Source organism: Chlamydomonas reinhardtii, chromosome 17, assembly GCF_000002595.2.
Source record: "Chlamydomonas reinhardtii strain CC-503 cw92 mt+ chromosome 17, whole genome shotgun sequence".
NCBI lineage: Eukaryota > Viridiplantae > Chlorophyta > Chlorophyceae > Chlamydomonadales > Chlamydomonadaceae > Chlamydomonas > Chlamydomonas reinhardtii.
This window is the reverse complement of record NC_057020.1, coordinates 1,105,491-1,128,266: the sequence shown is the minus strand read 5'-3', so window position 1 is coordinate 1,128,266 and position 22,776 is coordinate 1,105,491. Positions and strand designations below refer to the sequence as shown.

Below are 22,776 nucleotides of genomic sequence, written 5' to 3'. Positions count from 1 at the left end.
GGCGGATTTAGTGTCACTATGTGTACACTAGCGGAATGCCAAGCAGTGTTGATTAACTGACTGGTGCGTTTTGTGAGGCGCGCAGGCGCCCTCAACCCACTCGCCACCCTACCGCCCCTGGAAGTCCCTCTCGTGTTGGATCACATTCCAGCCATATACGAGATAGGACAGCCATAAAGGCCATCGAGGGCGGCGGTCATGCGTAATACTAATCAAGTGAACGTAGCGTATTGTTTGCGGGACATTGGGGCTAGGAGGAACAGCGTCTGAGCCATGCGGTCATCCCCACCGCGCTCGCAAACCCCCCGCCACGACACGCCCCTCCCTAACCTCCTTCCACCTCCCCCCTTGCCTGCGCAGGGAGCGAAGTCCTCCCACGCCGCCTGCATGAAACTGCGGCGGGAGTACGACGAACTGCACAACACCTACCGCAGCCTGGTGGATGGGCGAGAGGGCGGTGTGTGTGGTTGGGGATGGGGGTTGTAGATACCAGCCCAAACTAAACCAAACCCAATGCAATAGAGCTAGGGGATGGGGGGCGTTTTCAACATTCCCCGTAAGACGCGTGTGTATGTATAATCTACCACCACCAACCCCCCAATGTTCCTCGCATCTTCACAGCAGGTGCGCACGGTGGGCGAGCAAGAGGCTCAACGGCTGGTGCCCACGGCTCAGGCGCGGGAGCTGAGGGACAAGGCGGCTTTCATCACTACACTACAGGATGGGTGACGCAGGGGATTTGGAACGTGGGTGGGGGTGGTGGTTGTGGGTGGGATGTGTGGGGTGGGGCCTTTAGAGGGGCGCTCGGGATGTGCAGATTGGGCGAGGAAACCTTGTCCAAGCCAAGAATTCCACCGCTCCTCACCCGCCGCCCGCCAACATCCCCTCCTCCCCTCCTCCCTGCTCCCTCCTCCCCCTCCTCCTGCGCAGGCAAGCTGGCCGCCATGGAGACGCAGCTGCGCGGCCTCCAGGGCGACCTGGAGGCGGCGCGCTACAGCCACAGCCAGATGAAACAGGAGCTGGACGAGATGGATGGAGGCTGGGGGTGCGGGTGTGTGTGTGTAAATACCAAACTAAACCAAAACCAACTAAAACGAGCGGAGGACAGGTAGAGGTGTTACTTGCAGGCAGTAATACTTATGGGAGGTGGGCCGAAGCGTCGTGGAGCAGCAGGGCGAGCGGCGCCGGCGATAAATGTCGCCGCCCGGGCTCGGTGGGCTGCGGGGATAGGTTGGGTTGTGGTGGGGTTGCGTGGGTATCTGTGGGCGTAGGTGCGGGTTGCTGTGTCCACACCTCCTTACCACACCTCCTCCCCATGCTCCCTTCCCCGCCGTCTGCAGGTTCTGTGCAATAAGGAGAAGGCGGTGGTGGAGCGCGAGCAGGCGGCGGCGCAGGCGAACAAGAGGGTCAAGGCGGCCGAGGTGAGGCATGGCGGGGGCCGGTTGTTTGGTTGTTTGGTTGGGTGGTCGGGTAGGGAGGCGGCCGACATTTCATGTGGGTCGGTGGCCACGATGTCAATGTCAGGTGTCACACATAGACACGTCCGCGTCGCACCGCAGCGAAAGCACAACCTCCAGCGTGTTCCTACCCTTGTGCTCTCTAACACCCTCCCTCCCTTCCCTCCGAACCCCCCCCCAAACACCACACCTGCTGTCTAGTTCGATACACTTCGCTGTACCAATCCTTGCACCTCCCCCCCGTCCCTACGCCTGCAACAGGAGGAGGCTGCCAACCTGATGTCCTTTGTGGAGAGTGTCACCCACAAGAACAGGCACCTGGTGACGGAGCTGGCGGAGAGCCAGAGGGCGGTGGAAGACCTGTTCGCCAGCAACGTGTGCCTGCAGGGGGCGCAGATGGCGCTGCAGGTGGGTTGGGGGGAGGGAGGCAAGAGGGAAAGGGGGCGTGCGCCTGCAGGGGGCGCAGACGGCGCTGCAGAAGCGGGTGTGTTGAAGGGCGAAACGGGATAGACGGCGTGCGGGTGTGTCTGTGTGTACATAAAACTTATGACATTGTCTCATAAGGGAGAAACTCGCCCGAAGTGAGTGGGGCAGGTCACTGCGGAGGCCACCAGTTCTTGTGACCTAGCACGCCACTGACCCTGCGTGCAATGTATCGTTACGCTTCTCCCCCTCCCGCTTCCTCCCCTGCGACTGTTTCCTTACGGGATTGGTCCAACGTTAACCCCTCCCGCCTCCTCCCCTCGCTCCTCCCCTCCTTCCGCACCCCCTGCAGGGCCAGTTGGACAGTGCGGTGCGGCTGGCGGCCACGGAGAAGAGCGCGCTGCTGGAGGAGCACGAGGAGGCGGTGAAGCAACACAGGGAGGGGGAGGGGGGTACGGGGGGCAGGAGGGAGGAGAGAGGGTGGAGGCGTCCATGGAAGGAGGCGGAGTTGGGGCAGGGAAAGAGCTCGGCAGAGAGGCTGGCAGGGGCAGGGGCGGGGGCGGGGGAGGGGCTGGCGCTACCTGGAGAGTGGATGGCGGCTGTGCCGTGTGATGGGGTTCATAATCTGTACGTACGCATCCCACTTCACTAATTACACCCCCACCCCCTCCGCACAACCCCTACCAGATCCGCAAGCTGGAGGACAAGATGACAGCGCTGCAGAGTGCGGCGGCGCGGCGGGACAGCCTCATCAGCGAGCTAAAGCTGGCGCAGCTGGTGGTTGGTGCGGTGGGTTGGTGGGGTGGGGGCGTGGGGGCTGAGAGGGGGTTGGGATGGGGTTGGCCGGTTGGGGGAAGTGCGGAACTCGCCCCACCGACCTTTCACTCCTCACAGGACGAGCAGACCCGCCTGGCCGCCAGCTAGGAAGCCAAGCTGCCAGGTGAGAAGCGGGCGGCGGGCGACAAGCAGCGCGAGCTACTGGACGCCCGGGCAGACCTGCAGGAGAAACTGGCAGCGATGCATCGGCAGGCGGTGGGTGAGTGTAACGCGGGACAAGTGTTCCCCGGTCACGGGAAAAGGGGCTGAGCCCCTCCACAGTCTGCGCGGTATGGGGGAGCCAGCAGCGGCGGGGGATCTGGGGTTGGGGCCGCCGGAGGGAATTATGCCCACGCTCATGTGCGACCTGGTGCAGCACCCGGAGTTCCAGCTTCTGTGCCCCAAGGTGCGGCTGGGGCTGTCGGAGCCGGGGTTGGGAGTGGGGGGAATGGGCCGGTGGCTGACACTGCTGGGCGAGGAGGGTCCTGCATGCAGCAGGTCACCACGTTTACATGGGACGGCCTGCATACAGGACACGGAACGGAACGGAAATGAGAGACGCAAGAATGGAATTTTTGAGGTGCCACCGGTTATGCTGGTGTTATCCTATGTCCAACAAGGCGCTGCTGGACCGGCTCGCAGCTGCGGTAGTGGCAAAACCCAGGCCTGGCGGCAGCGCTGCACTGCCGGATGTGCTCGCGGATCTAACGGCCCTGCACAACTGGACGCAAGCCTGGGCGTCGGACGGCAGGACCTGGCGGATTGATGGCAGCAGTCCCTGGCGAGTTGACCCGGCGCTCTTGGATATCCTGGCGACTAGGACTGCAGAGGAGAGCTGGCTGAGCCTGGGGGAGGCACTGGAGGGCCTCACAACCCTGCACACGTGGGCCGAGGCCCGTGTCGCTCGTGACCACCTTGCAATAGGCATCCGCAGCATCCGGCGCTGCTGGCTCGCCTGGCTGCTGCGGTGGAGGCAAACGCCGTCAGCGGCCGCGTGCCGCTGCCGCAGGCGCTGGAAAGCTTCCAAACATTTCACGCCTGGGCGAAGTTGCCATGCGGAAACCCGCCCTAGCGGTGCTGGGCCATCTGGTGGCATCGCCGTTATATCGTGCAGCGCTACCGAAGCTGCTCGGGTCGCTTCAGTCCCTGCCCGGAGCCAGGCAGCCGGTTGACGCCGCCTGCTCCCAGCAGCAGGACCGGGAGCTTCGGGCTCTGGGTCCGGAGCCGCCCGGCAGCCCGCCAGAGCGCAAGGCCGAGAGGTAGGCGTGGCTTGGGGTCGCGACGGCGTCGTCAACAGTTGGGCGGCACGAGTTGTTGGGTGGCAGACGGGGCGACCGCTGCCAGCGTGATAGGATGCAGTGGTGAGATAAAGTGGGTGTAGACGCGTAGTGGAGAGCTAGCGAGGAGGATAACGCACAACACGCGGACTGGAAAGGGCTGTTTCTGCTCCTTCCAGATGTATGTGCTGCTCTCCGATGGCAGTGCTCCAGCAGTCCATCAGGCATGTGCTAGCGGCCGTTGCCAGCCTGGCGGGCTAGATGGCAAAGGTGCAAGCAAGCGCCAGAGTGTGCATGAATTGTTTCGCATGATGGAATGGCAGTCCATGTGTTGTAGGAGGGCTGAGGTTCTGGGAATGCTTGTCGGGATGCACGAGCAGGATGTCATCAAGGATTGGAGGTAGGACCGCCGAATGACAGGACAGGACAGAGATGTGTGTAGTTATATTCCAGTGCAAACGTATATGATGTTGCTCGACCCCGCGGCTGTACTGTGGTGTCACCAACAAGCGGGGCGGGAAACCGTGGCCTGGATGCGGGGTTTGGCGCGCGTGTCGGTTCGAGCCCATACGAGGAGCAGAGATGAAACTCGTGCTCAATAAAACTGCATGTGCGCCATAATATCACAGCTAAACCCAGCTAAGCCCATACCAACCTTCGTGCAAGAATTCTAGCGACTAGCGCGCTTGTCCTCAGCACAGAATATGTAGCACAAGGTGTAGTCATGCTATACAAGCTTTTGATCCATATAAAGCATGGATCTGCCAGTTGTCAGTGCCATACTGGTCGTGGCATGGCTTGCGACAGCCGCAATTGCAAGCAGCGCGACTCCGGACAGCCTCCAAGCCTGTTTCGCGCGCGAGTTGGAACTTCCCTTTGTCATGGCATACCGAGGAGCATCGGCGGCGTTTCCGGAGCACTCAGTCGGGGCCTACAGGGCAGCAATTGAGCAGGGTACGTGCCGGTACGCTTCCCCTGGTGTGCTTCACCACCAAACCCAAGCAAAGCATCGTCACACCCGGCCAGCGCCCATCTTGGTCACAACCTTTCCAATGACAGGTGCACAGTTCGTTGAGTGTGATGTGGTGCTCACAAGGGACCTGGTGCCCATCTGCCGGCACGAGTCTAACATCGCGGACACCACGAACGTGCTGCTGGCGGCGCACCGGCGGGGATGGGACGTGGTGCCCAGCGGGAACGGCACAGAGGTGTTTGCAGCTGACCTGACGCTAGCGCAAATCAAGCAGCTGCGGGCTGTGTACCCAGGCCAGGCTCCTTCAGCCACGGCAGGAACAGCGGGAACAGACGGCGGAGACGCAAAGGGGCACTGCGATTCAGATGCAGCTGCAGGCAGCTGCGCTGCGCCCTGGTCAGGCTCTTCGGAACTCGCGACCGGCAACGCGGCAGCCGGGGAGGCAGCAGTAGATAGGGCTGAGACGTGCAGCTGGGATGGCACCACGGGCGGCGCCGCGACTGGCGACGCGGCCGCCAACACGGCCGCCTGCTCTGACTCGGTGCCTACCGGGGCGGATGAAGCGGCGCCCCCCGCGTTTGAAGTGGCCTCCCTGGAGGAGCTGATCTGGATGGCCGTGGTGGGTCTAGTGAGGTTGTTTGCGACCTGGTTAGAGGGTGGGGTCAGTGACAGGCCGTGCCCAAACGTGCTGCAAAGCGGATTGGTGTCGGTTGGAGCTTGGGCAGGAGGATGGGGGCTCCCAGCGTCCGCGTGTGGCTGCTGTTGGGGAAGCGTGTCGGCCGTTCTTTGAGCATGGCGATGCGATACATCGTCCACCCCACTCCATCGGTTTGTGCTGCAGCGGAGCTGACATGCGCACTCGTGCACCGCATGCAGGCTTCGCGCGGCACGGCGGTGGGCGTGGCGCTCCACATCCAGGCGGCTGCATGGCACAACGCCCACCCGGTACTACAGCCACTGCTCGCGGCGGCTGGCACCACGTTTGAGGGCACACTGCTACAGCTGCTGACCAAGTACGGGTTCGCTACTGGGCCGTACGGCAGTGCGGCGTGGCGGAAGCGGCCCACCTACATCATGGCGTTTGAGGTTGGTGGGAGGCATAACGAGTGGAGTTGCAGGGCGGGTGGGGGGTCTAAATCCCAGCCCACGCTTAACTAAACCGAACTCAGCTAGCGTTGGACAGGCAGAGGTGACAGGTGCAAAGCAGTGATAAGGGGATGCTGTGTAAGGGCCGGGGGTTGGAGAGCGGTAGGAAGGCGTAGCAGGTGGCCTGTTGTCGTTGTGACGTGCGGACCCTCCACAGAATAACCATCCCACCGACCCTACCATTGATATTGCTGCACCCATCCACGCGGCGACCCCGCCCCCACCCCCACACGCCCCCTTGACCTCTCAGGCGACCAGCCTGCAGTACCTGGCGCAGCGCACCAGCGCACCGCTGACTCAAGTGCTGGGGTGAGTGCTGATAGCAGCCAGCTCGCATGCGCTATGGCAACAAGCCAACAACTAGCACACGACAGCCAGACCCTGGCACGATTTCCGCACATCAACGCTGGCCGCACATTCGCCAACACCGCTTACTGCCCTCCGTCCTGCATCCGTGCTTGCCCTTAGGCCAACCATACCGGACACGGGAGAGAGCTGGGACAGCGCCACAAGTGCGGAGGGGCTCAGCCGCATCGCGACGTACGCCCAGTCGGTGGCGGTGGCACGGCAGGCGCTACTGCTGCCGGCTGCGGCGGAGGCCGCTGGCGCGATAGGATCTGGCGCAACATCTGGGGGCGGCGGTGGCAGCGGCGGTGTTCTGGCGGCCAGCCCGGTGTTGGCACGCATGCGGCAGGCGGGTCTCCAGGCAAGTGCAGAGCCCCGGTGGGAGTGAGGCGCTCTGCTCCGCACTGTGCTGCGCGCGAGCGGAACAGTGCCACACGTACGATATGGTATGAAGGCACGTGCAGTGGCCCTTTGGCATCCCCATCCCTTAAAAAACCCGAATTGTTTCCATCTTCGCCTGCGCCTGCAGGTCTTTGCTTCGGTGTTCAAGCCGGCCGCGGAGCACTTGCTTGCCAATGTGACAAGCTGGGAACAGGAGATCGCGCCGCTGCTGCTCGCGGGAGCGCCACTAGAAAGCGAAGACGCGGCAGAAGCGGCGGCGCTACAGAAGCAGCGGCGGGTGCAGCGGCGGGCGCTAGGTATTGACGGGCTGTTTGCTGACTCACCGGGGCTCCTGAGAGAGGTATACAAGAAGTATGCATGTGGTGAGCAGGCTTATTCGTAGACCGTGTCGTTTGTTGTAGGCCGTGGACCACGCGTTTGGATGGAGAATAGCCAACACGGCTGAGGGGGCGCACCCACGGCGGTGTGAGTGGTGTTGCGCTGAAGGAAGGGGCAAGCGTTGTGGCATGAGGAATAGGCAGCGGGATGATCGAAGCGAATTGCGCGGTTACACAAAATGGTGCCACCTGTGCGTTGTATCGACGCAAGTATGCTTGACCGAAGCCGTTCAGGGCTAAATATTATGAGCGGGGTACCCCCTGCAACGGCAGCAGCGCGACGGTGTGTATGTCCTGAGGAATGCCGTATGCTATGCCGTGTGCTATGCAGTCAGCTCAAGATAATGCGTTCTTGAGCACTGCTCCATTATGCAACTACATGGTGCATCAATTCTATAACGCGTCTCGCTGTAAAACTGTGGAGACATCATATCCTCGCAAGTCCCAGGCTCCCAGCCACCCTTCAGCAGTGCCAAATGTACTATCCATCATATGACGCTTGTGCAGCGCAAAAGCAGTTCCCCACAAGCATAAAAACGAACCACAATGGACCATGCCACCCCCACATACACACGGACACAGTGCCTAGCTGTGCAACGCAAACGCTGCCATTAGAAGCATATGCAATGGTTGCGTCTACAAAAGCTGTTTCCGCCACGTTTGCCCCACCCAGCCGCACTGTGCTCCGTTCCCCGCGGGCTCCATCGCCTGGCCTGCATCCCCAGGCGTGTGAATGGCGCGGCTGGCGCCGAGGGCGTCCGCAACCCAGCGCGCCGCGCGACCTCGCCGCCCAGCCCCAACCCATGCCGCCGCCGCAGTGCTGGCGCCCTGGCCCAACTGCTCGTGGGCCTGCCGCTGCTGTCGCCTCCGGAAGTCGTGCCCGCGCATAGCACGGCGAGCAGCCACAAACTCCTCATCGTGCGTTGCCTCCGCCACCGCAACCGCCCCTGGCGCCGCAGTAGTGCTTTTTGCGTAGCTAGTCGTGATTGCTGCCGCCGTGGTGGTGGCGGTGCTAGCCGTAGCATTGGCAACAGCGACAGCCGCGCCCGCAGCAGTGGCAGTGCTGTTGGCAGCCGCCATGGCATTGGCAGCGGCAGGCGCCGCCGCCGCCGCCGGCTTGGGCTCCGGCACCACCTCCTGTGCGGCGTCGTACACAATCGCGTCCAGCTTCGCCATCAGCACGCCCGAGCGGTACAGCTCCACGTCCAGGCGGTTGAGGTCGTACAGCAGATCCAGATTGCTGGGCAGCCCGTCGTCGGATCCAGAATCCGGCGCCGCCGCGTTCACGTGCAGCTCGTGCTCACCCCAGCCCAGCCCGTACGACAGTGCCGTGTTGGAGAGATCCGAATCCTCCAGCACCAACAACACATCGTACTGGAATGCCAGGAAGATTCGCGCCAGGCCCAGGTGCTTCTCTGTGATTTGGCCGGCCGGTAGGTTGAAAACCTTTTCGCCAAGCAGGGATCGAACCAAGTAGTTGTTCAGAGGCGCGGGCAGCAGCCGCACCCAGTCGGTCGCCTCGTGGCCGCCAGCGAAGTAAACAGCCTCGCGATCGGCGCCGCAGTGGTTGAGGTAGGTGCCCCACACGTGGTGGATGTGGCTGAGCATGCGCGAGTGCGGGTGCCGCATCTGCAGCACCGTCAGCATGTTGCCGCACGAGTGCGCCAGCTGCGGACTCAACCGCCCGCCCACGGCAGTGTACTCTGAGGGTGCAGAAAGGAGGTTCGGACGGGACGGTTTGGTGAGGATCCCGATTGATGGATTCCATACGATGGTCAAACAGGATGCAGCGGGGACTTGCACAGCAGCGTTGAATGCACAGCATGGAGTGAACGAAGCACACAAACACACCGTTGGCATAGATGGTGTACCGCTTCTCCTGCAGCATGCGCTTCCGCTGCGCGCAGCTGTACTCGCGCCGCAGGCTCATTGGCTTGTTGGGCCGGTCACATTGCGTCTTTCTGCCCTTGCGCAGCGCCACGTGCACAGTGCCGTTCACGTAGCGCGGCTGCGGAGCAGTAAAGACATTGAAAGGGCCAGGCGTGTGAGGTCGGTGTGAAGCACGGCAGCTCGTAAGCCCGCGGCGACGGCGCTGAAGTTTTCCGGTTCCAGCCTTCCTCCCTTACCCTCATCCTGCCTGTAACCCATATCAATGACTGAGTTGTCTCACCTGATCCCTGAACACTGCCACCTCGCAGTTCTTGTTGGCCGCAAACGACTCGGTCGCGCAGCCATTCCGCTCCGCCAACTGGCAGAACGTGGTGCCGCCGCTTTTGCTCACGTGCGCAAACTCCACAATTCCCTTCTCCCGTGCCGCCGCGCGGTGTCGCGTCCACAGCTGCTGCAGCAGCCGCTGCACCGTCCGCTCCTGCGGCGGCCGGAAGGCGCCGTGGCGCAGCCGTCGCAGCACCAGCGCCGCCACAACCGCCCGCCGTACAGCGGGGAATGAAGCCTCGCCTCCGGGTAACTGGTTGATGAGGCGGCTCACGGTGTTCAGGTGCACCATCAGAGCTTCACCCTCGCTGGCGGGCGTGATAGCCACGGAGCGGGCTGCGTGGCCCAGGTCTTGAAGAACTGGAACCGCGTCGGGGGCGGCGGCAAAGGTGCCGGCGGGGGCTGTCGTCGCCTCCGCCACCGTGTCAACGAGCCACTCAAGCATGGCAATGGTTTCCGCCTGGCTCTGCTCCAAGCCCTGATCCTTAACATCACCAGAGCTGCTGGTGGGCTCTTGTTGCGGGCCCGGCGCGGCGTCGGCGGCTATGAGGCCCAAGCGCGCCAGGAAGGGGTCCGGCCACACTGACGACCGTGGGCTTGCGTCCGCCACTGTCGGCTCGCCCACAACCGCGCACACGCCCATCAGCAAAACGAGGAAGCTCTCCAAATGCATTGCTCAGTGCCGCTTGCAAGCGAGCGATTGTGTGAAGAAGCTAAGGGTCGCGAACAGTAATGAGACTCTCCAAAGGCTATCTACGGCTGCTGTGTGCCATGTGAAGGTATTTGCGGAGGCAATACGTGATTATGCGATGTTGTATCTCTCTGAGCGTTTAGATGGGCTAATTGGGCCGCGTGGGTTTTTGCGAGTGCTACTGGCTCTTCGTCGTCATCGCAAGACACAGCCAACGGGTATATAGCTGCTGAAGTCAAAGTAAACCTCTATATAAATTCAATACCAAATGTGCATCTCGTGCTGCAAGTCACCGCTGCAGCCTCCCGACGACCTGCAGCACTTAAACACCCTTGATTTATCCAGCGATGCGCGCTTTGTGTTTGCAAGGGGTACGCGTTGAGCTTCAACATCGTGAGCGGAGAACTGCAACGCCGGACCGACTGCATGTCGGGGACGGGCGGGTTGGCACGGGCGGCACAGGCCCCGCTGCTCAACAGCTGACCGCCACTACGAACAGCATACGTTTGAGCAGAGGCATTCGTTCTGTTTTGCCAATGTGTATAGGCGCCGTAGACAATCTAGTCATTACTACGGGTGTCAAGGCTCCATGGCTATGGACTGCAGGAAATTCATACCGACACGGCGGCCTCATCACCCCTCCACCCTTGTCCCTTTATGCCCTGTATTGCCAGCCTAAAGTCACACTGTTACAGCATAAGATGGTTACGCTAGGTACCTTTGGCCCTGTGTGGGGCAGGGAAGGCCCAGGGGGGGCCCCTCCCCAGATGTTGGGGCATCGGCAGGGGAGTTTGCTCCCGTGTGTCTGCCCTGGTTTATTGTGTTGTGGTCACGTTACTTACTCCCACTCGTAGTAAGGCTTCCAGCTTTTAATCCAGGTACCCGATTGCCCGACTACAGAGGCGGGGGCTACTCCTCGGGGGGAGACCGCAGCCCGGGCCGGGATGGCCGGGCTGAATGACTTCCAAAACATCCACGCGCCTCTGCATTCTTGGTCATATACAACATATTGCTTATACGAGCATACTGTAAAGCCATCTCGGGGCTGTGAACTCAAGGAGAACGGCGCTGCGACCATAACCCCGTGTCAACTCTTCGAGCAGCTTAGCCTGCTAGCAGCTCAAGCCGCAGATAACCATGGTGTATTAGATAGCGTTACCGTTTTCCACAGGGCTGGAAAGAAAGGACGCCATACTTTTGGTGAGGATGGACAGGTCGGAAAGGAACCCTGCGATGAGCGCGCGCTGATTTTAGATGTGTTCAGGGCACAAAACTGTCCGGTTTACAGGCGTTGCGCCGGGGCTTAAGCGTGAAATGGCGACACACCCTTCGCGTCTAGTAACCCTCGCGCACCGCCTCAGCACCAACCCGCCACACCCCTTCCCACAGCCCACACCTTATTCCCGTCGCGCCCCTACGCTCATGCACCGCCTTCACCATGCAATATCTTGCATTCCATCTCATCCACAATTGCAAGGAGCTTTCTGACGCTCGTAAACCCTGGCACTGCTGCCATCGTTACAGGTCAGACACTGTAGCTGCTGCGGCAACGTGCTTCTGTTGCGCCAGTTGTCAAAGCCGCGCGGGGCCGCCGTTGGCGATGCGACCATGTAGCATGGTGTCAGCACCCACGCGCGCTCGACAGCAATAAAGCACCGCCTATCGTGGCTCACAAGGGCTTCAGCAAAGCCCATTCGTTGGGGCTCGAAGCCCGCAGCAGCTTGTGGAGCTTTCACACGGCACAGGCGCGGACGAACATGCCATGCTTGAGCAGCTGTTAGAGAAATAGACACTCCCATGTCATAGAGCGACTAGGATGCTGGCAACATCTGCCACCATGCTGCGCACGCACCGCCCGGGACGGCAGCGGCAATGGCGTGCGCCACCGCAGCTGCTGCTGGCGGCGCTGCTGTTGCTGCTGCTGGCGCTCCACCCGCCCTGCAGCTCGACCCACAGCTCCTCGTGGCCAATCGCCGGCGCCCATGCTGCGGGCGTCATGCTGCCCGAGAATGACGGCAGCGACGGCGGCGGAGCCAGCGGCAGCGGCGGGCGCGGCGGCGACGACGACGGGGGCTTCCCACTGAACTCGCTCAACAACGCCCTGGTGCGGCGCCTGCAGATGGACCGCGTCCCCCAAGCAGACGGCAACTGGATTCCAAGTTCCGGCACCACCTATTCATCCCTGGCGTCCTTGGCTGCTGCCTCTGGCTCCGGTGCCAGGCACTACCAGGGGAGCAGCGCAGCCGCCGCCGCGCTCGCCGCCGCAGCTGCCGCCGCAGACGTGGCCGGTGGCGGTGGCGGCGCAGCGGCCGCCACCCTGTCATCAGCGCAGCTGGAGACGACGCCGCTGCTGACACGGCTGCAGGTACGGCGAGCTCTGGAGCTGGTTGTGAGGCTGGGCGCTACCGATGGGTCGCTGTTGGCGACCACCAGTCGGGGGGTGCGGTTTGCGGACCAGCTGGGCGCCATTGCGGCCCGTGCAGCGGCACTGGCGGCGGAGTCTCGGCCGGAGCGGGTGGTGGCGCTGCTGGGGGAGCTGCATGTGGAGGTGCAGCGGCTGCCGCCCGGGACCAGGTGAGAGCAGTGGTCGAGTGGAACGGACGGGTGGAGTGGAGTTGAATGGAGTGGAGTGGAGCGGAGTGGGTGGGTGGGTGGCTGCGTACGTACGGGCGTGGCTCAACTTGGGGAGGATAAGTGGACGTTTCATCTCCCCGTGACGGACGGCATGAGGAGTGGTTGTCGAAGGCGAACGACTGGAACGGGCACATGCTCACGTTCCGATTGTGTCTTCCCCTTCGTCCAAACCCGCCTCCGCCAACAACACACGTCCTGTTTCCCTCTCACCCTTTCTCTCTCAAATACACACGCAGCTGGCCAGCTGTGCGCCGCGTCATCACCGCCGGTCTGGCGCTGCACCGCCTGCGCGCGGGACCTCTGGCCGCCGCCGGCGAGCTCATGGCGGTGCAGCTGCTGCTGCGGCTGTATCTGGCGCATCGCACCGCTGCCAAGGCCAAGCGGGTGGTGGAGTTCGCCCACGTGAGCAAGAGCGGCGGCACCACCATGTGTCAGCTGGCGGAGCGGAACGGCTGCCGCACGGAAAGCTTTGCACTCAGTCGCAACTGCCTGGTGTCAAAGTTTGACGACCGGGTGGGTTGGGTGGTGGGGTGGGTGGACAGCAGGTGGTGCTTGCGTCGCGGGAGGTTACATGGGTGGGCCAGGCACGCAGATGGGCGTGGGCAGAGCGTGTGATACTTGTGGGGCTTGGTCAGGAGGGACCGCTGAGTCGTGCGCATCGTCGTGTGACCACACACGCTGTTTCACCCTTACTTCCACCGCCGGCCCCTCACCTCGAAGTTGCCTGCCCCCCACCCTTCACCACGCACACAGCCGCGCTACATCAACTATGCATACCACCGGACTCAGCGCCCCCGCGGCGCCAGGACGCGCTGCGACCGGCCCCCCAAGACAATTGACCGGCGGCGTAACGAGGTCAGCTGCCGGCGGCGGCGCAAGATCATGTTACAGCACGGCCACAACCTTTACATGAACGGTGCGGATGCAGGCGTGGCTGCGGGCGCGTAGCCGCGGGCGGCGGCATGAATGTGCGGATGTGTGGATGCGGGGAGCTGCAGTTCCAAACGAGATTGAAATCGCTCGGTTCTGGTGTGACTTATGACCCGGTACTTTGCATACGGCACCGATCGGACCCGTGGCGCTCTCCCTCTCCGCCGCAGAGTACACTGCGCTAGGGGGCGCCGAGGATCCCAGTCTGGCGCACGCCTGTGGCAACATGCTTACCGTGCTGCAGGTGCTGTTTGGGAGCGGGAGCGTATGCATGATTGGGGTTACTGACAGATTACCGTATGTGGGCCGCGTGCGGAAGCTCACTTTCAAATTCTGCATGGGGTCGAGGCGCATCGGCTGCAAGGATGGTGCGCTGTCCTGCCGCGCGTGCGTGCTACTGGTCCATATCGTGCACTGGGTCTCTGGCCAACCCCAAGAACGTTCCTGTCCCCTTCTTCTTGCCCTGAACCGCACAGATCCGCCACCCGTACGCGCGAGTGATGTCCCACGTCAAGGTGAGGAGCGCCGAGCATGGAATGGAATGGCATGGAATGCAGGAGCGGGTGTGGGCCGGGGACCTGAGACGAGGCGGTGCGGGGGTGGCGGGTGGGGCTGCACACAGTACGGAGCTCACGTGCTCCCTTCCTCACTTCCCCTCCTTTTGCTTTCCTCTCCCCCCCCCCCCCCCGTCTACGCGTCTACGCTGCAACTGTACCTGCCTACGACTTCACTTCTTAATTAATCATGAATGTAAACCCCCCCCAGCACATGTGGCACGCCTACTCCGTGCACTGCCGCGACGACAAGCGGCTGTACTTCCCACACGGCCACAATGCCAGTGAGTGCGCCCGTTGCTCCTTGTGCTAGTCCCTCTGGTAAACACGCAAGCCGCGGCACTTGCTCGCATCACCGTGCCTGGACCCTGCGGGTGCCTGCCTCACCGGCCGCTCCCGCTTCCCCTCATCACTCCAAACCTCCCGCCATTGGCTGCGCCTTTTCAACATCGCGGTTGCCAATAAAGCCATCCCTGGAAACCTCCCCTCCCTGCCCCCTCCTCCCAGCCCATTGGTCGCTGCTGCTGTCCGCCCCCATGGACAACTACCTGGTGCGGTCGCTGGCGGGGGAGGCGGTTTTCGGGCTGCCCTCGGGCGGCGTCACGGAGGAGCACTTGGGCCTCGCGCGTGTGCTGCTCATGCAGGTGCGGGCGTGCTGGGAAGGAGAGGGGGCACGGGGAGGGGGAGGGGTCCGGACTGGCTTCAAAGACTTCGTGCATGGGATTGCATGCCCGCCAGGGGCTGGGCGCGTGAGGGCAAAGGCATGCCACTACCAGTAAACCAGACGCGATAGCGTTCAACCGCATGCTCTAGCTGGGACTGTACCTATTCGGCTACTCGACTGCGCCAACTGTGGCGCTCGCCAGGCCTTCATGCCCTCACTTGCCCCACAACCCATGCCCACCCACCCGCAGCAATACGACGTGCTGCTGGTGCTCGAGGACCCGTCCCTCACCCACGCCGCGCTGTCGTACGGGCTGGGCTGGGCTGAGCAGCAGCTGCACGTGAACAGCGCGCAGGCGCGGGGCCCGGAGCCCGGCAGCGACGACGGGCTGCCGCAGGATCCGGAGGTCCTGTACGGCCTCAACCGCCTGGATCTGGAGCTGTACGGCTTTGGTGTGGCCATGGCGCAGCTGGATGCCGTAGTGTACGACGCGGCCCAGGCGCTGGGCACGGCGGGCGCTAGCCTGGCGGCGCTGCAGGCGGCTGCGGAGGAGGAGGAGGCGGAGCAGGATTACGCGGACGGCTTGGAGGGGGACTATGCGGAGGGCGAGGAGGGCGAGGAGGAGGGGGGGCAGGAGAAGGATTACGAGCGGGGTGGGGGAGGTGGGGATGGGAATGGGGAGGAGGATTATGTGGATGAGGGCGGGCGCGACCAGCGCGGCGACAGCAGCGCCGCACTGACCGACGACGAGGGCGTGGTGGTGGAGGCACGGGAGGAGCGGGCGCTGGGCAGGAGGTCCAGGGCCCCGGGTGCAGGAGCAGGAATAGGGGCAGGCGTGGCAGCTGGTGCGGTGACCAGCATAAGGGCCCCGAGTAGCAGCGCTAGCAGTAGCACTAGTAACAGCAGCGGCGGTAGCGGTAGCAGAGGCAGCACAAGCAGCGGCAGCGGTGGCGTAGCTCTTGGTGGTGCTGCCACGGGGGTCACCAGCAGGCGTGCACTGCATCGGCGGACACTGCTCAAGGAGAGCGTGCCGCCGGCCGCCCTCACGCCGCGGCAACGCAACACCCTGGCGTGCGGTTTCGTGGGGCAGTATGAACCGAGCTAGCGGTGTCTGGAGGAAATACAGGAGTGATAGGCGTTCATGGCTGGTAAAGGGAGCTTGTGTATCTGCTGGTAGGTGGCGGAGTTCATCATTCAGGGCGGAGTTCAGACAGGATTGCTTGGTTGGCTCGGGTGCTCTAAATGCTGTATTGACATCAGCGCTTGCATGGCGCATAGCTAGACCCCGTGGTAAGGCCGTGCTTACTCGCTTACTATGCGAAGACGCGGTTGCGTGGATGACATGCGTGTCTTGTCGCTGCATTAGGACACCAGGAGGGTCCTGGGTGTCGTGTGCCGAGATGCGTTGTGATCAGCGGCCCTACGCTGCTGTGGCGTCAAGCGCCACCCATTCGGGCCCGGGCCCCAACACTATGCAAGGCAACCCTGTGCGTAACGGCGTACAACCATTAACCGGCAATCCGGCATCTCCAATCGACCAAAACTCCAGACCCGCGACAATGGTACAAGGCTAGAACTATAAGCAAGAGCGACTGGATACCCACGCTGGATACCCCAAGCAAGGCATACCCTATCCGGCTTGATGAAGCCTTGGCGGTCAGAAGTCCCGAAACTCACGCATTGAAGGCCACAAAATATATGCAGGCAATTGAATGCAGGACACGATGCAGGAGTGGAAGTTCCGCGTCGAGTGACTGCTGCGATACACACGCGCGCATATGTACGGTACACGCAAAAGGCGACAGCGCTTGCGCTGGTGCCTTCTTCAGTGTTTGTCTCCACGCTAAACCACGACTTTACGATGCACTCTGATGGCCCCCTAAGAGCCCACTACTGCCGAGCTCATCCTGTTTGTGCAGGCAACAGCTCAGGTTCTCGCCTCTTCCGGCTGCATTGGCAGCAGTAGGTACTGCTTGCATTCCTGCGCGACTGGCTCACAGGCGGAACGCGGTCAGGCCGTGCTTCTCAGCATTGGCTCCGAAACCAAAGCGGCTGTAGCCAACGCCTGCACACATTAATCGTGCATGAGAACGCATAAGGGTACACGCACAATGTTAGCCACGCACGCTTTGCATTGATTCGTATGTCCTGAACCAATAGCAGACCAGATGCCGCTACATACACCATCCAGAGATTTCACCTAGCCAGCCAGGAACCCAGTTGTCCAAATGCATGCCTACTCACCAACGTAGAGGTAGCCGTTCACTACGGAGGGACCGCTGACCGAGGAACCAGGCCCGGCGACCAGTGTGGTGTAGTATTTGCCGGTCTGGGCGTCGAACACGACCAGCTTGCCATCGTCGGACAGCGTGGGGTACACCACGTAAGCGTTACCATTAGCGGCCAGCTCGCGAACATAAACGGGCGGGCCCGCCTGTGCATGGATGGAGGGCACGGGAGATGAAAGGTCGTGACGAGCGGGAGTCACAAGCACGGGGGTTTAGGAGGGAAAAGCAAAGGGTTGCGTGTGCGAGTGAAGCTTTTCGAATGCAGTAAGGGCATGCATACAGTCAGCAAGCGTCGTGCCACTTACCGCGGCGCTCTGGCGGGCGGGCGTGATGGGGATGGCGGCCTGCCACTTGATCTGGCCAGTGCAGATGTCCACAGCAGTAGCGAAACCGCCAGACGCAACAGCGGGGCTGCCAGGCGCGGGGCTGCAAGCAGGGTGAGGGTGAACATGCACACGAGTGAGCCGCGGCAGCATGCATCATTGCATCGTCACTGGCACGCACAGGACACTGGTGCTTGCGGGTAGGTGGGTGGGGTCGATCGGCGGGTTATCCCGGCAGCACCGTTCGCAACTCAAGCGCACGGACAGGTAGCACTTACTTGGTCAGAGGGACGCTCTGAAAAGCAAAGTTTGCATTCTGGTAGAACACGGTGCGGACACCGTCGGATGCCGAACCCCTGCAGCAAGCAAAGCGCGTTAGTAGAAGGCACCATCTTGGATGGCAGGAAGTAACCACTGCCATGCACTGCGCGTATGGAAGCAACCCCCCAACGGCTGGCATATCACCATGCATGCATACAGGGCATGCATACGAGGCACTCACCACTGCATACCGCCGCTGCTGCTGCCAACACCTGTGTAGGTCTTCCACAGGATGGTGCCGGTCGCGGCGTCGATACCGTAGCCCCAGCCCTGTGCACATGCGTGATGTGGACGGTTGGCAAGGACCTCAGGTTACGGCACCGCCGTACATGCACGCTGTGCTCTCCCTCAACCCATCCACGCGCGTGTGTGCGGCGTCCCACATACGGACGGTCTAAAGCCTCCACGCCCGGTCAGGTCTGGGCAGAACGCTCATGCGCAGACGCCATACCACGACAGAACGCGGTCACGCACACTCCGGCATGTATGCATTTCCTCTCACCGACTTCTGACCGGCCACCAGGATGTCCATGGTCTGCGAGGCACACTTGGTGCCGGGGAAGTACAGGGGAGCCTGGCCGAAGTCTGCACCGTGGCCAGCAGCAGGTGGTCAGGGAGCACGAAAGATATAATGGTAGCCCGCACCGGTGAGCGCGACGAGCTTGGAGAGGGGAAGCAAGACCGTGGTAGGGTCGGCGAGCCATTAGGGCTGAGCACCAGCCCTACCTCCACGAACTCTTTCTATAGTGGTGGGCACTTAGCCACTTACCGTAGTCGGGGCTCTCAACGAAGGGGCAGTCAGTCACTGCACATACATACACACAGCAAGAAAGCGCAGGCTAATGTCAGGACTACGGTCTGTCTGGGATTGTCACGTTGGACACCTGCCCCCCACCGTGCGCAAGCAACGCAGGCTCGCACCTCCCGGGACGAAGGGAATGCAAGCGGTGGTCCAGACGTCGAAGAAGGAGACACGACGGCCCCAGGCCAGGGCACCCGTGTTCATGTCAATGGCCAGGATGCTGTTGAACCTGTGGGAGTCATAAGAAAGGGAAGGTCCGGGTTTTAGACGCCGTTGCGCGCACGCCTTTGTACGGCAGCTAGCAGGCCGCTGAGGGTAGGTGTTGAGATATCGGTCAGAACAATCCATAAGGGAGAACGTAGGGGAGTTCCGAGAGTGTGTGTGCGATACACCATGCGACCGTGCGATACACGGGGGGGCCTAGCCCAAAAACTGCTGTAAAGGCGCGCGTGCAGCCATGCAACTCCGTGTACGCACCCCACCCTCCCCTTGATACACGCGATTGACGCACCAGTTGCCCTCCTCCTTGCTCACGCAGGCGAGCTTAGCCTCGTTGCTGGCGCTGCTCTCGAGGCACTGCGCGTGTGAGAAGGAAGTGCGTGAGGATAACTCTTAGTCATTCAATCACAACAGGCAGGATCAGCCAAACAATTGTAATCACGCTGACCACGCACCACTACCGTAGTGGTACAAAGGTTTCGGCGTTCGAAATTTCGGCAAGGCGTTGCCGAAATGCTGGAATTATTATGATATTTTTTAATTTCGGGGGGCCGCCGGGTTATTTAACACAAATGTTTTTAAGTTCGGCGGCCCGCCCACAGCCGCGGACGGGGCCCACGGAAGGGGCCTAGCAAGCACTGCATCAAGGGGCTACCCGCTACCACACGCGTGTCCTACTGCGCCACGCGCGTGTCCTACTGTTCCAGCAGTACGGTACCGGTGCTGTGCAGACTGGCAACCCCTGCTCAGCTGTCACCGCACACACACCGCACACCGCGCTTCCCACACCGCACACCGCGCTATGAAACCCCCAGCAACCCACCCAGCAAGCACTAATTCATCTCCAGCGCGCTCGTTTGGGTCGTGGTCCTTCGGCAGCACAGGCATGAAGGCCCTGATGGCAGTTTGTTTGCTCATTTTTGGTCGATTGGTCGATTGTGCTACTTACAACTAGTATATAGAAAATATCGGTTCTCTGCAGCAGAGCGACTAGATAAGCTTAAGATCAGGTCGTGCGTGGCGTGCCAAACCCCTCCACCCCCTCCCTTGCGCGCGCGCGCGCGCGCGCCACGCGGGCGAAATTGTTCCGATGATATTAATTTTCGGCGATATTTTGATAAAAATAAATTGTAATTGTTTCGGCGCTCAACTTCGGCAGCCACCCCCGAACTTTGAACGCCGAAACCTTTGTACCACTACGGTACTCACGTCAAGCACGTCCTGGGGAGCGGTGTACTGGTTGCCAGTGGCCACGTAGACCCAGCCGCGGGCCTCATCGATGGCGGGCGCGCTGCCCCACACGGCGTTACCAGACCTGCCATGATGCGGGCGGTCATGTGATTACCGTAATCATTCGCAGTGGACTTCAAGGTTGATGATTGGGAATACCTGGTACGGTAGGTGCAACAAGTTCAAAACGGTACGCGTTTTAATGCCGTGATAAGGTAGGTTTGCACTGGTTGCTGAACAAGTATTAGCCTTGCACCTACCAGCCCTTCACGTCGGGGGCCGTGTAGAACTTCCACAGCAGTGCGCCTATGAGGTCGCATGGCGCCGTTGCGGTGTGAGCAGCACAATCATATGGAACAGCAAGCTGTGCTCGCGTGGCATTTTGCTTCAGCTTGTGCAGTTGGAAGCGTGGCACCTGCCAAGTGAGGCCCAAGGGTATGTACGACACTCCAACCCCAACCCGACGCATCCCAACCCGCCAGCCCCAACCACTCATAGCGACTCACCGGTGTCCAGCGCAAGGCGCACAACAGACCCACGGAACTTGCAGCACTCAATCCTGAAAGTAACGAATGAATGGTGGGGTGTTACCATACCCCTGCTCACGTCGGCCAGGCTCATAAGTCATACTCAAGCACACACTGTCATACACACGCGCGAAGCACTTGGAGGGGCCCCACTCACCCGAATCCGTCCACCAGCTCCTCCATGCTGGACACGCCAACATACACAGCACCTGTGTTTGCGGCGGCGATGGATAGTTATCAAACGCAAGGTGAGCAAAGCTAGTGGTGCATGGGAGGTGAAGATGCCCGAAGGGCTCTGTTTGGGAGTGGGGACTTGGTGCGAAGCATACACACGCACACACAAACGTACGGCACGCACCCTTGTAAACGGTGGGCGAGGCAGTAACCACGGCGTAAGGGCTCTCGTCCACTAGGGTCTGCGCGTGCATGTGGGACGTACAACCTTTGTCAAAGGCGGTGTGGGGAGGCCGAGCTCTTGGCAAGGTGGCATTAGATAGTTAGCAAAGTATGACGAAGCGAAACTACGGACATCCAGCAGCAGACATAAGTTGCACGCGCCATCCGTCCCCTCTTCAGGCCCTGCCTACCTTCCATGCAGCAGTGCCATCGCTGGCCTTGACAGCCAACTGTTCGTTGAGGGACGAGGCCAGGGCGTGGTGTAAGTGAGGCACACGCGGGGGCACGGGGGGGGGTGTCAATGTGGCCACAAGCAAGGGGCTGACACATACGGCATCGCAAACACGTGCACGGCAACATGAACGGCGTTGCACATGCAGTGCCGGACTAACCGAGCTTCAACTAATAAGCAGCAAGGTGGCATAATCAGGGGCTGACATCGATCCTGATCGCGCCCGCCCTTCCCAAACACAAACATACGTGTCACCACGCATGCAAGGCAGCGCCGCCGATCCCCCTTCCTCCCCACTCCCCAGGCCCCTCAAGCTTACCACATAGCCCTGGTTGCCATTGGGGTTGCCGGGTAGACCCTGGGATTGGACCTGGGTGCCGATAATGATGTTACCGTTGCCGGCATCCGTGGCGGCAGTGCGGGTGACAAGCTTGTTGGTGGCGCCGACGCCGCCGGGCCACACCAGCTCCGTGACGTTCTTCTTCCATGACACGGCGCCGGTGACAGCGTCCACCTTGTACAGGAAACCAGTCCAGTCGCCAAAGTAGACGAAGTGGTTGATGACGGTGGGGGTTGCAGACACGTCGGAACCCTGGGTGTCGACCTGGAAGGCGATCTGTGGGAGACAGGCGCGCGCATGGGCGGGCGTGGGAGGTGTGCCACGGCGGCGACTGGAGAAAGTGCGTGTATTGCAGCAGCGTCACAGAGTTCGCAAAACTCATGCTGAAGTTCGTGCTCGCTCCGCGGCACTCGGCGCGGCGTCCGACGGCGGGCAGGATTGGTACTTTACCATGGAGCTGTCAGGATCCATCCTCAAGCCCCAAGCACTAACCTGCGGCGCGGCACGGAAGCGCCCCGTCGTAATGCCTGACCTCCAGTTGCGGTTCACCGGCCCTCCTCCGAAGGACGGCCAGCTCGTAGTGAATGGCACCTGCGACTGATCCATCCGGCGAGAACATGCAGCAGGCGAGAGCTGAAGCGCGATTGCGCACACTAGCAGCGTGATAGTTCGTCTGACCATGTTTGCGAGAGGGGATGCTGGGGCCTGCTGCTGATGGATCGGCCCGAGACCTTAACAACAAGTACCAACACTTGTGTTGCGTGTTATACGCAAGACATCGTGCGGCGCGCCCTTTCATACCTGGTTGCCCGATCAACCGCTCGCTCCAGGGCAACTCATGCCTTGCGGTTGACCGGCAGAAGCGGCATCTCGACAGACGACCATGCAGCACTTCATTGATCCTTGGTGAAAGCTGCATGACGACAATATGATTCCGGGGTTGTATTCTGCTAGTAGGTGGCCGTCATTTCGGCGGGGCTTAATTGATCAGGGTTGATCGATCGATGACACTCGTAAAGTCGGTGCGACTGTGTAACGTTCAATGAAGATGAGCTCTGCGCAGCCAGGAATCTGTGCGCTGACGAAGCCGGCCCTGTTTTGAACGTTACCAACAAACTGCTGGACACATCTACGTGCAGTCAATTTTATAAAAGCCCTGCAAGCTAGTAGATTAAGCGACAAGACGCTGTTGAAA

General features: G+C 61.4%; 5 protein-coding genes across 5 annotated transcripts; 3 read left to right on the top strand and 2 right to left on the bottom strand.

The window, feature by feature from the left end:
* Positions 1–51: 51 nt before the first annotated feature.
* CHLRE_17g704200v5 (uncharacterized protein) lies at positions 52–4,547 on the top strand. The gene is made up of 9 exons (XM_043071967.1): positions 52–63; positions 361–368; positions 625–746; positions 931–1,061; positions 1,341–1,421; positions 1,719–1,865; positions 2,233–2,304; positions 2,568–2,669; positions 2,775–4,547. The coding sequence occupies exons 3-9, from the start codon at positions 722–724 to the stop codon at positions 2,802–2,804; spliced, it is 588 nt and encodes a 195-aa protein (XP_042914426.1). The 5' UTR covers positions 52–63; positions 361–368; positions 625–721; the 3' UTR covers positions 2,805–4,547.
* Positions 4,548–4,601: 54 nt separating this feature from the next.
* CHLRE_17g704150v5 (uncharacterized protein) lies at positions 4,602–7,777 on the top strand. The gene is made up of 6 exons (XM_001691525.2): positions 4,602–4,927; positions 5,033–5,565; positions 5,823–6,032; positions 6,343–6,401; positions 6,561–6,798; positions 6,967–7,777. Exons 1-6 carry the CDS (start codon positions 4,855–4,857, stop codon positions 7,219–7,221), a joined length of 1,368 nt encoding a protein of 455 aa, XP_001691577.2. The 5' UTR covers positions 4,602–4,854; the 3' UTR covers positions 7,222–7,777.
* Positions 7,778–7,779: 2 nt separating this feature from the next.
* On the bottom strand, positions 7,780–10,511 carry CHLRE_17g704100v5 (uncharacterized protein). Its single transcript, XM_001691686.2, has 3 exons — positions 9,387–10,511; positions 9,068–9,224; positions 7,780–8,919 (listed from the first exon to the last, which is right to left on the bottom strand). Exons 1-3 carry the CDS (start codon positions 10,101–10,103, stop codon positions 7,853–7,855), a joined length of 1,941 nt encoding a protein of 646 aa, XP_001691738.2. The 5' UTR covers positions 10,104–10,511; the 3' UTR covers positions 7,780–7,852.
* A 490-nt stretch (positions 10,512–11,001) lies between these two features.
* Positions 11,002–16,417, top strand: CHLRE_17g704050v5 (uncharacterized protein). Its single transcript, XM_043071966.1, has 9 exons — positions 11,002–11,321; positions 11,646–12,695; positions 12,992–13,268; positions 13,509–13,671; positions 13,856–13,929; positions 14,162–14,200; positions 14,451–14,523; positions 14,747–14,883; positions 15,154–16,417. Exons 2-9 carry the CDS (start codon positions 11,938–11,940, stop codon positions 16,006–16,008), a joined length of 2,376 nt encoding a protein of 791 aa, XP_042914425.1. The 5' UTR covers positions 11,002–11,321; positions 11,646–11,937; the 3' UTR covers positions 16,009–16,417.
* A 12-nt stretch (positions 16,418–16,429) lies between these two features.
* CHLRE_17g704000v5 (uncharacterized protein) lies at positions 16,430–22,751 on the bottom strand. The gene is made up of 17 exons (XM_043071965.1): positions 22,074–22,751; positions 21,561–21,857; positions 21,201–21,239; positions 20,972–21,029; positions 20,771–20,822; positions 20,593–20,645; positions 20,347–20,392; positions 20,066–20,171; positions 19,149–19,213; positions 18,757–18,866; positions 18,605–18,640; positions 18,338–18,420; positions 18,017–18,105; positions 17,793–17,870; positions 17,497–17,617; positions 17,148–17,337; positions 16,430–16,968 (listed from the first exon to the last, which is right to left on the bottom strand). The coding sequence occupies exons 1-17, from the start codon at positions 22,185–22,187 to the stop codon at positions 16,898–16,900; spliced, it is 1,608 nt and encodes a 535-aa protein (XP_042914424.1). The 5' UTR covers positions 22,188–22,751; the 3' UTR covers positions 16,430–16,897.
* Positions 22,752–22,776: the final 25 nt, after the last annotated feature.

Coding starts and splice junctions, on each gene's coding strand:
- CHLRE_17g704050v5 (XM_043071966.1), top strand. CDS start 11,938: ATGCTGGCAACATCTGCCACCATGCTGCGCACGCACCGCCCGGGACGG. Junction 13,672..13,855: donor CCACAACCTTTACATGAACG/GTGCGGATGCAG, acceptor TCTCCGCCGCAG/AGTACACTGCGCTAGGGGGC. Junction 14,884..15,153: donor CGCGTGTGCTGCTCATGCAG/GTGCGGGCGTGC, acceptor ACCCACCCGCAG/CAATACGACGTGCTGCTGGT.
- CHLRE_17g704100v5 (XM_001691686.2), bottom strand. CDS start 10,103: ATGCATTTGGAGAGCTTCCTCGTTTTGCTGATGGGCGTGTGCGCGGTT. Junction 9,225..9,386: donor TGGCAGTGTTCAGGGATCAG/GTGAGACAACTC, acceptor ACTGCTCCGCAG/CCGCGCTACGTGAACGGCAC. Junction 8,920..9,067: donor GTACACCATCTATGCCAACG/GTGTGTTTGTGT, acceptor CTGCACCCTCAG/AGTACACTGCCGTGGGCGGG.
- CHLRE_17g704000v5 (XM_043071965.1), bottom strand. CDS start 22,187: ATGGATCAGTCGCAGGTGCCATTCACTACGAGCTGGCCGTCCTTCGGA. Junction 21,240..21,560: donor ATGGCAACCAGGGCTATGTG/GTAAGCTTGAGG, acceptor CTCAACGAACAG/TTGGCTGTCAAGGCCAGCGA. Junction 18,421..18,604: donor CGTTGAGAGCCCCGACTACG/GTAAGTGGCTAA, acceptor GCCACGGTGCAG/ACTTCGGCCAGGCTCCCCTG.
- CHLRE_17g704200v5 (XM_043071967.1), top strand. CDS start 722: ATGGGTGACGCAGGGGATTTGGAAC. Junction 1,062..1,340: donor GGGGGTGCGGGTGTGTGTGT/GTAAATACCAAA, acceptor CGCCGTCTGCAG/GTTCTGTGCAATAAGGAGAA. Junction 2,305..2,567: donor TGGAGGAGCACGAGGAGGCG/GTGAAGCAACAC, acceptor AACCCCTACCAG/ATCCGCAAGCTGGAGGACAA.
- CHLRE_17g704150v5 (XM_001691525.2), top strand. CDS start 4,855: ATGGCATACCGAGGAGCATCGGCGGCGTTTCCGGAGCACTCAGTCGGG. Junction 4,928..5,032: donor CAGGGCAGCAATTGAGCAGG/GTACGTGCCGGT, acceptor TTCCAATGACAG/GTGCACAGTTCGTTGAGTGT. Junction 6,033..6,342: donor CCTACATCATGGCGTTTGAG/GTTGGTGGGAGG, acceptor TTGACCTCTCAG/GCGACCAGCCTGCAGTACCT.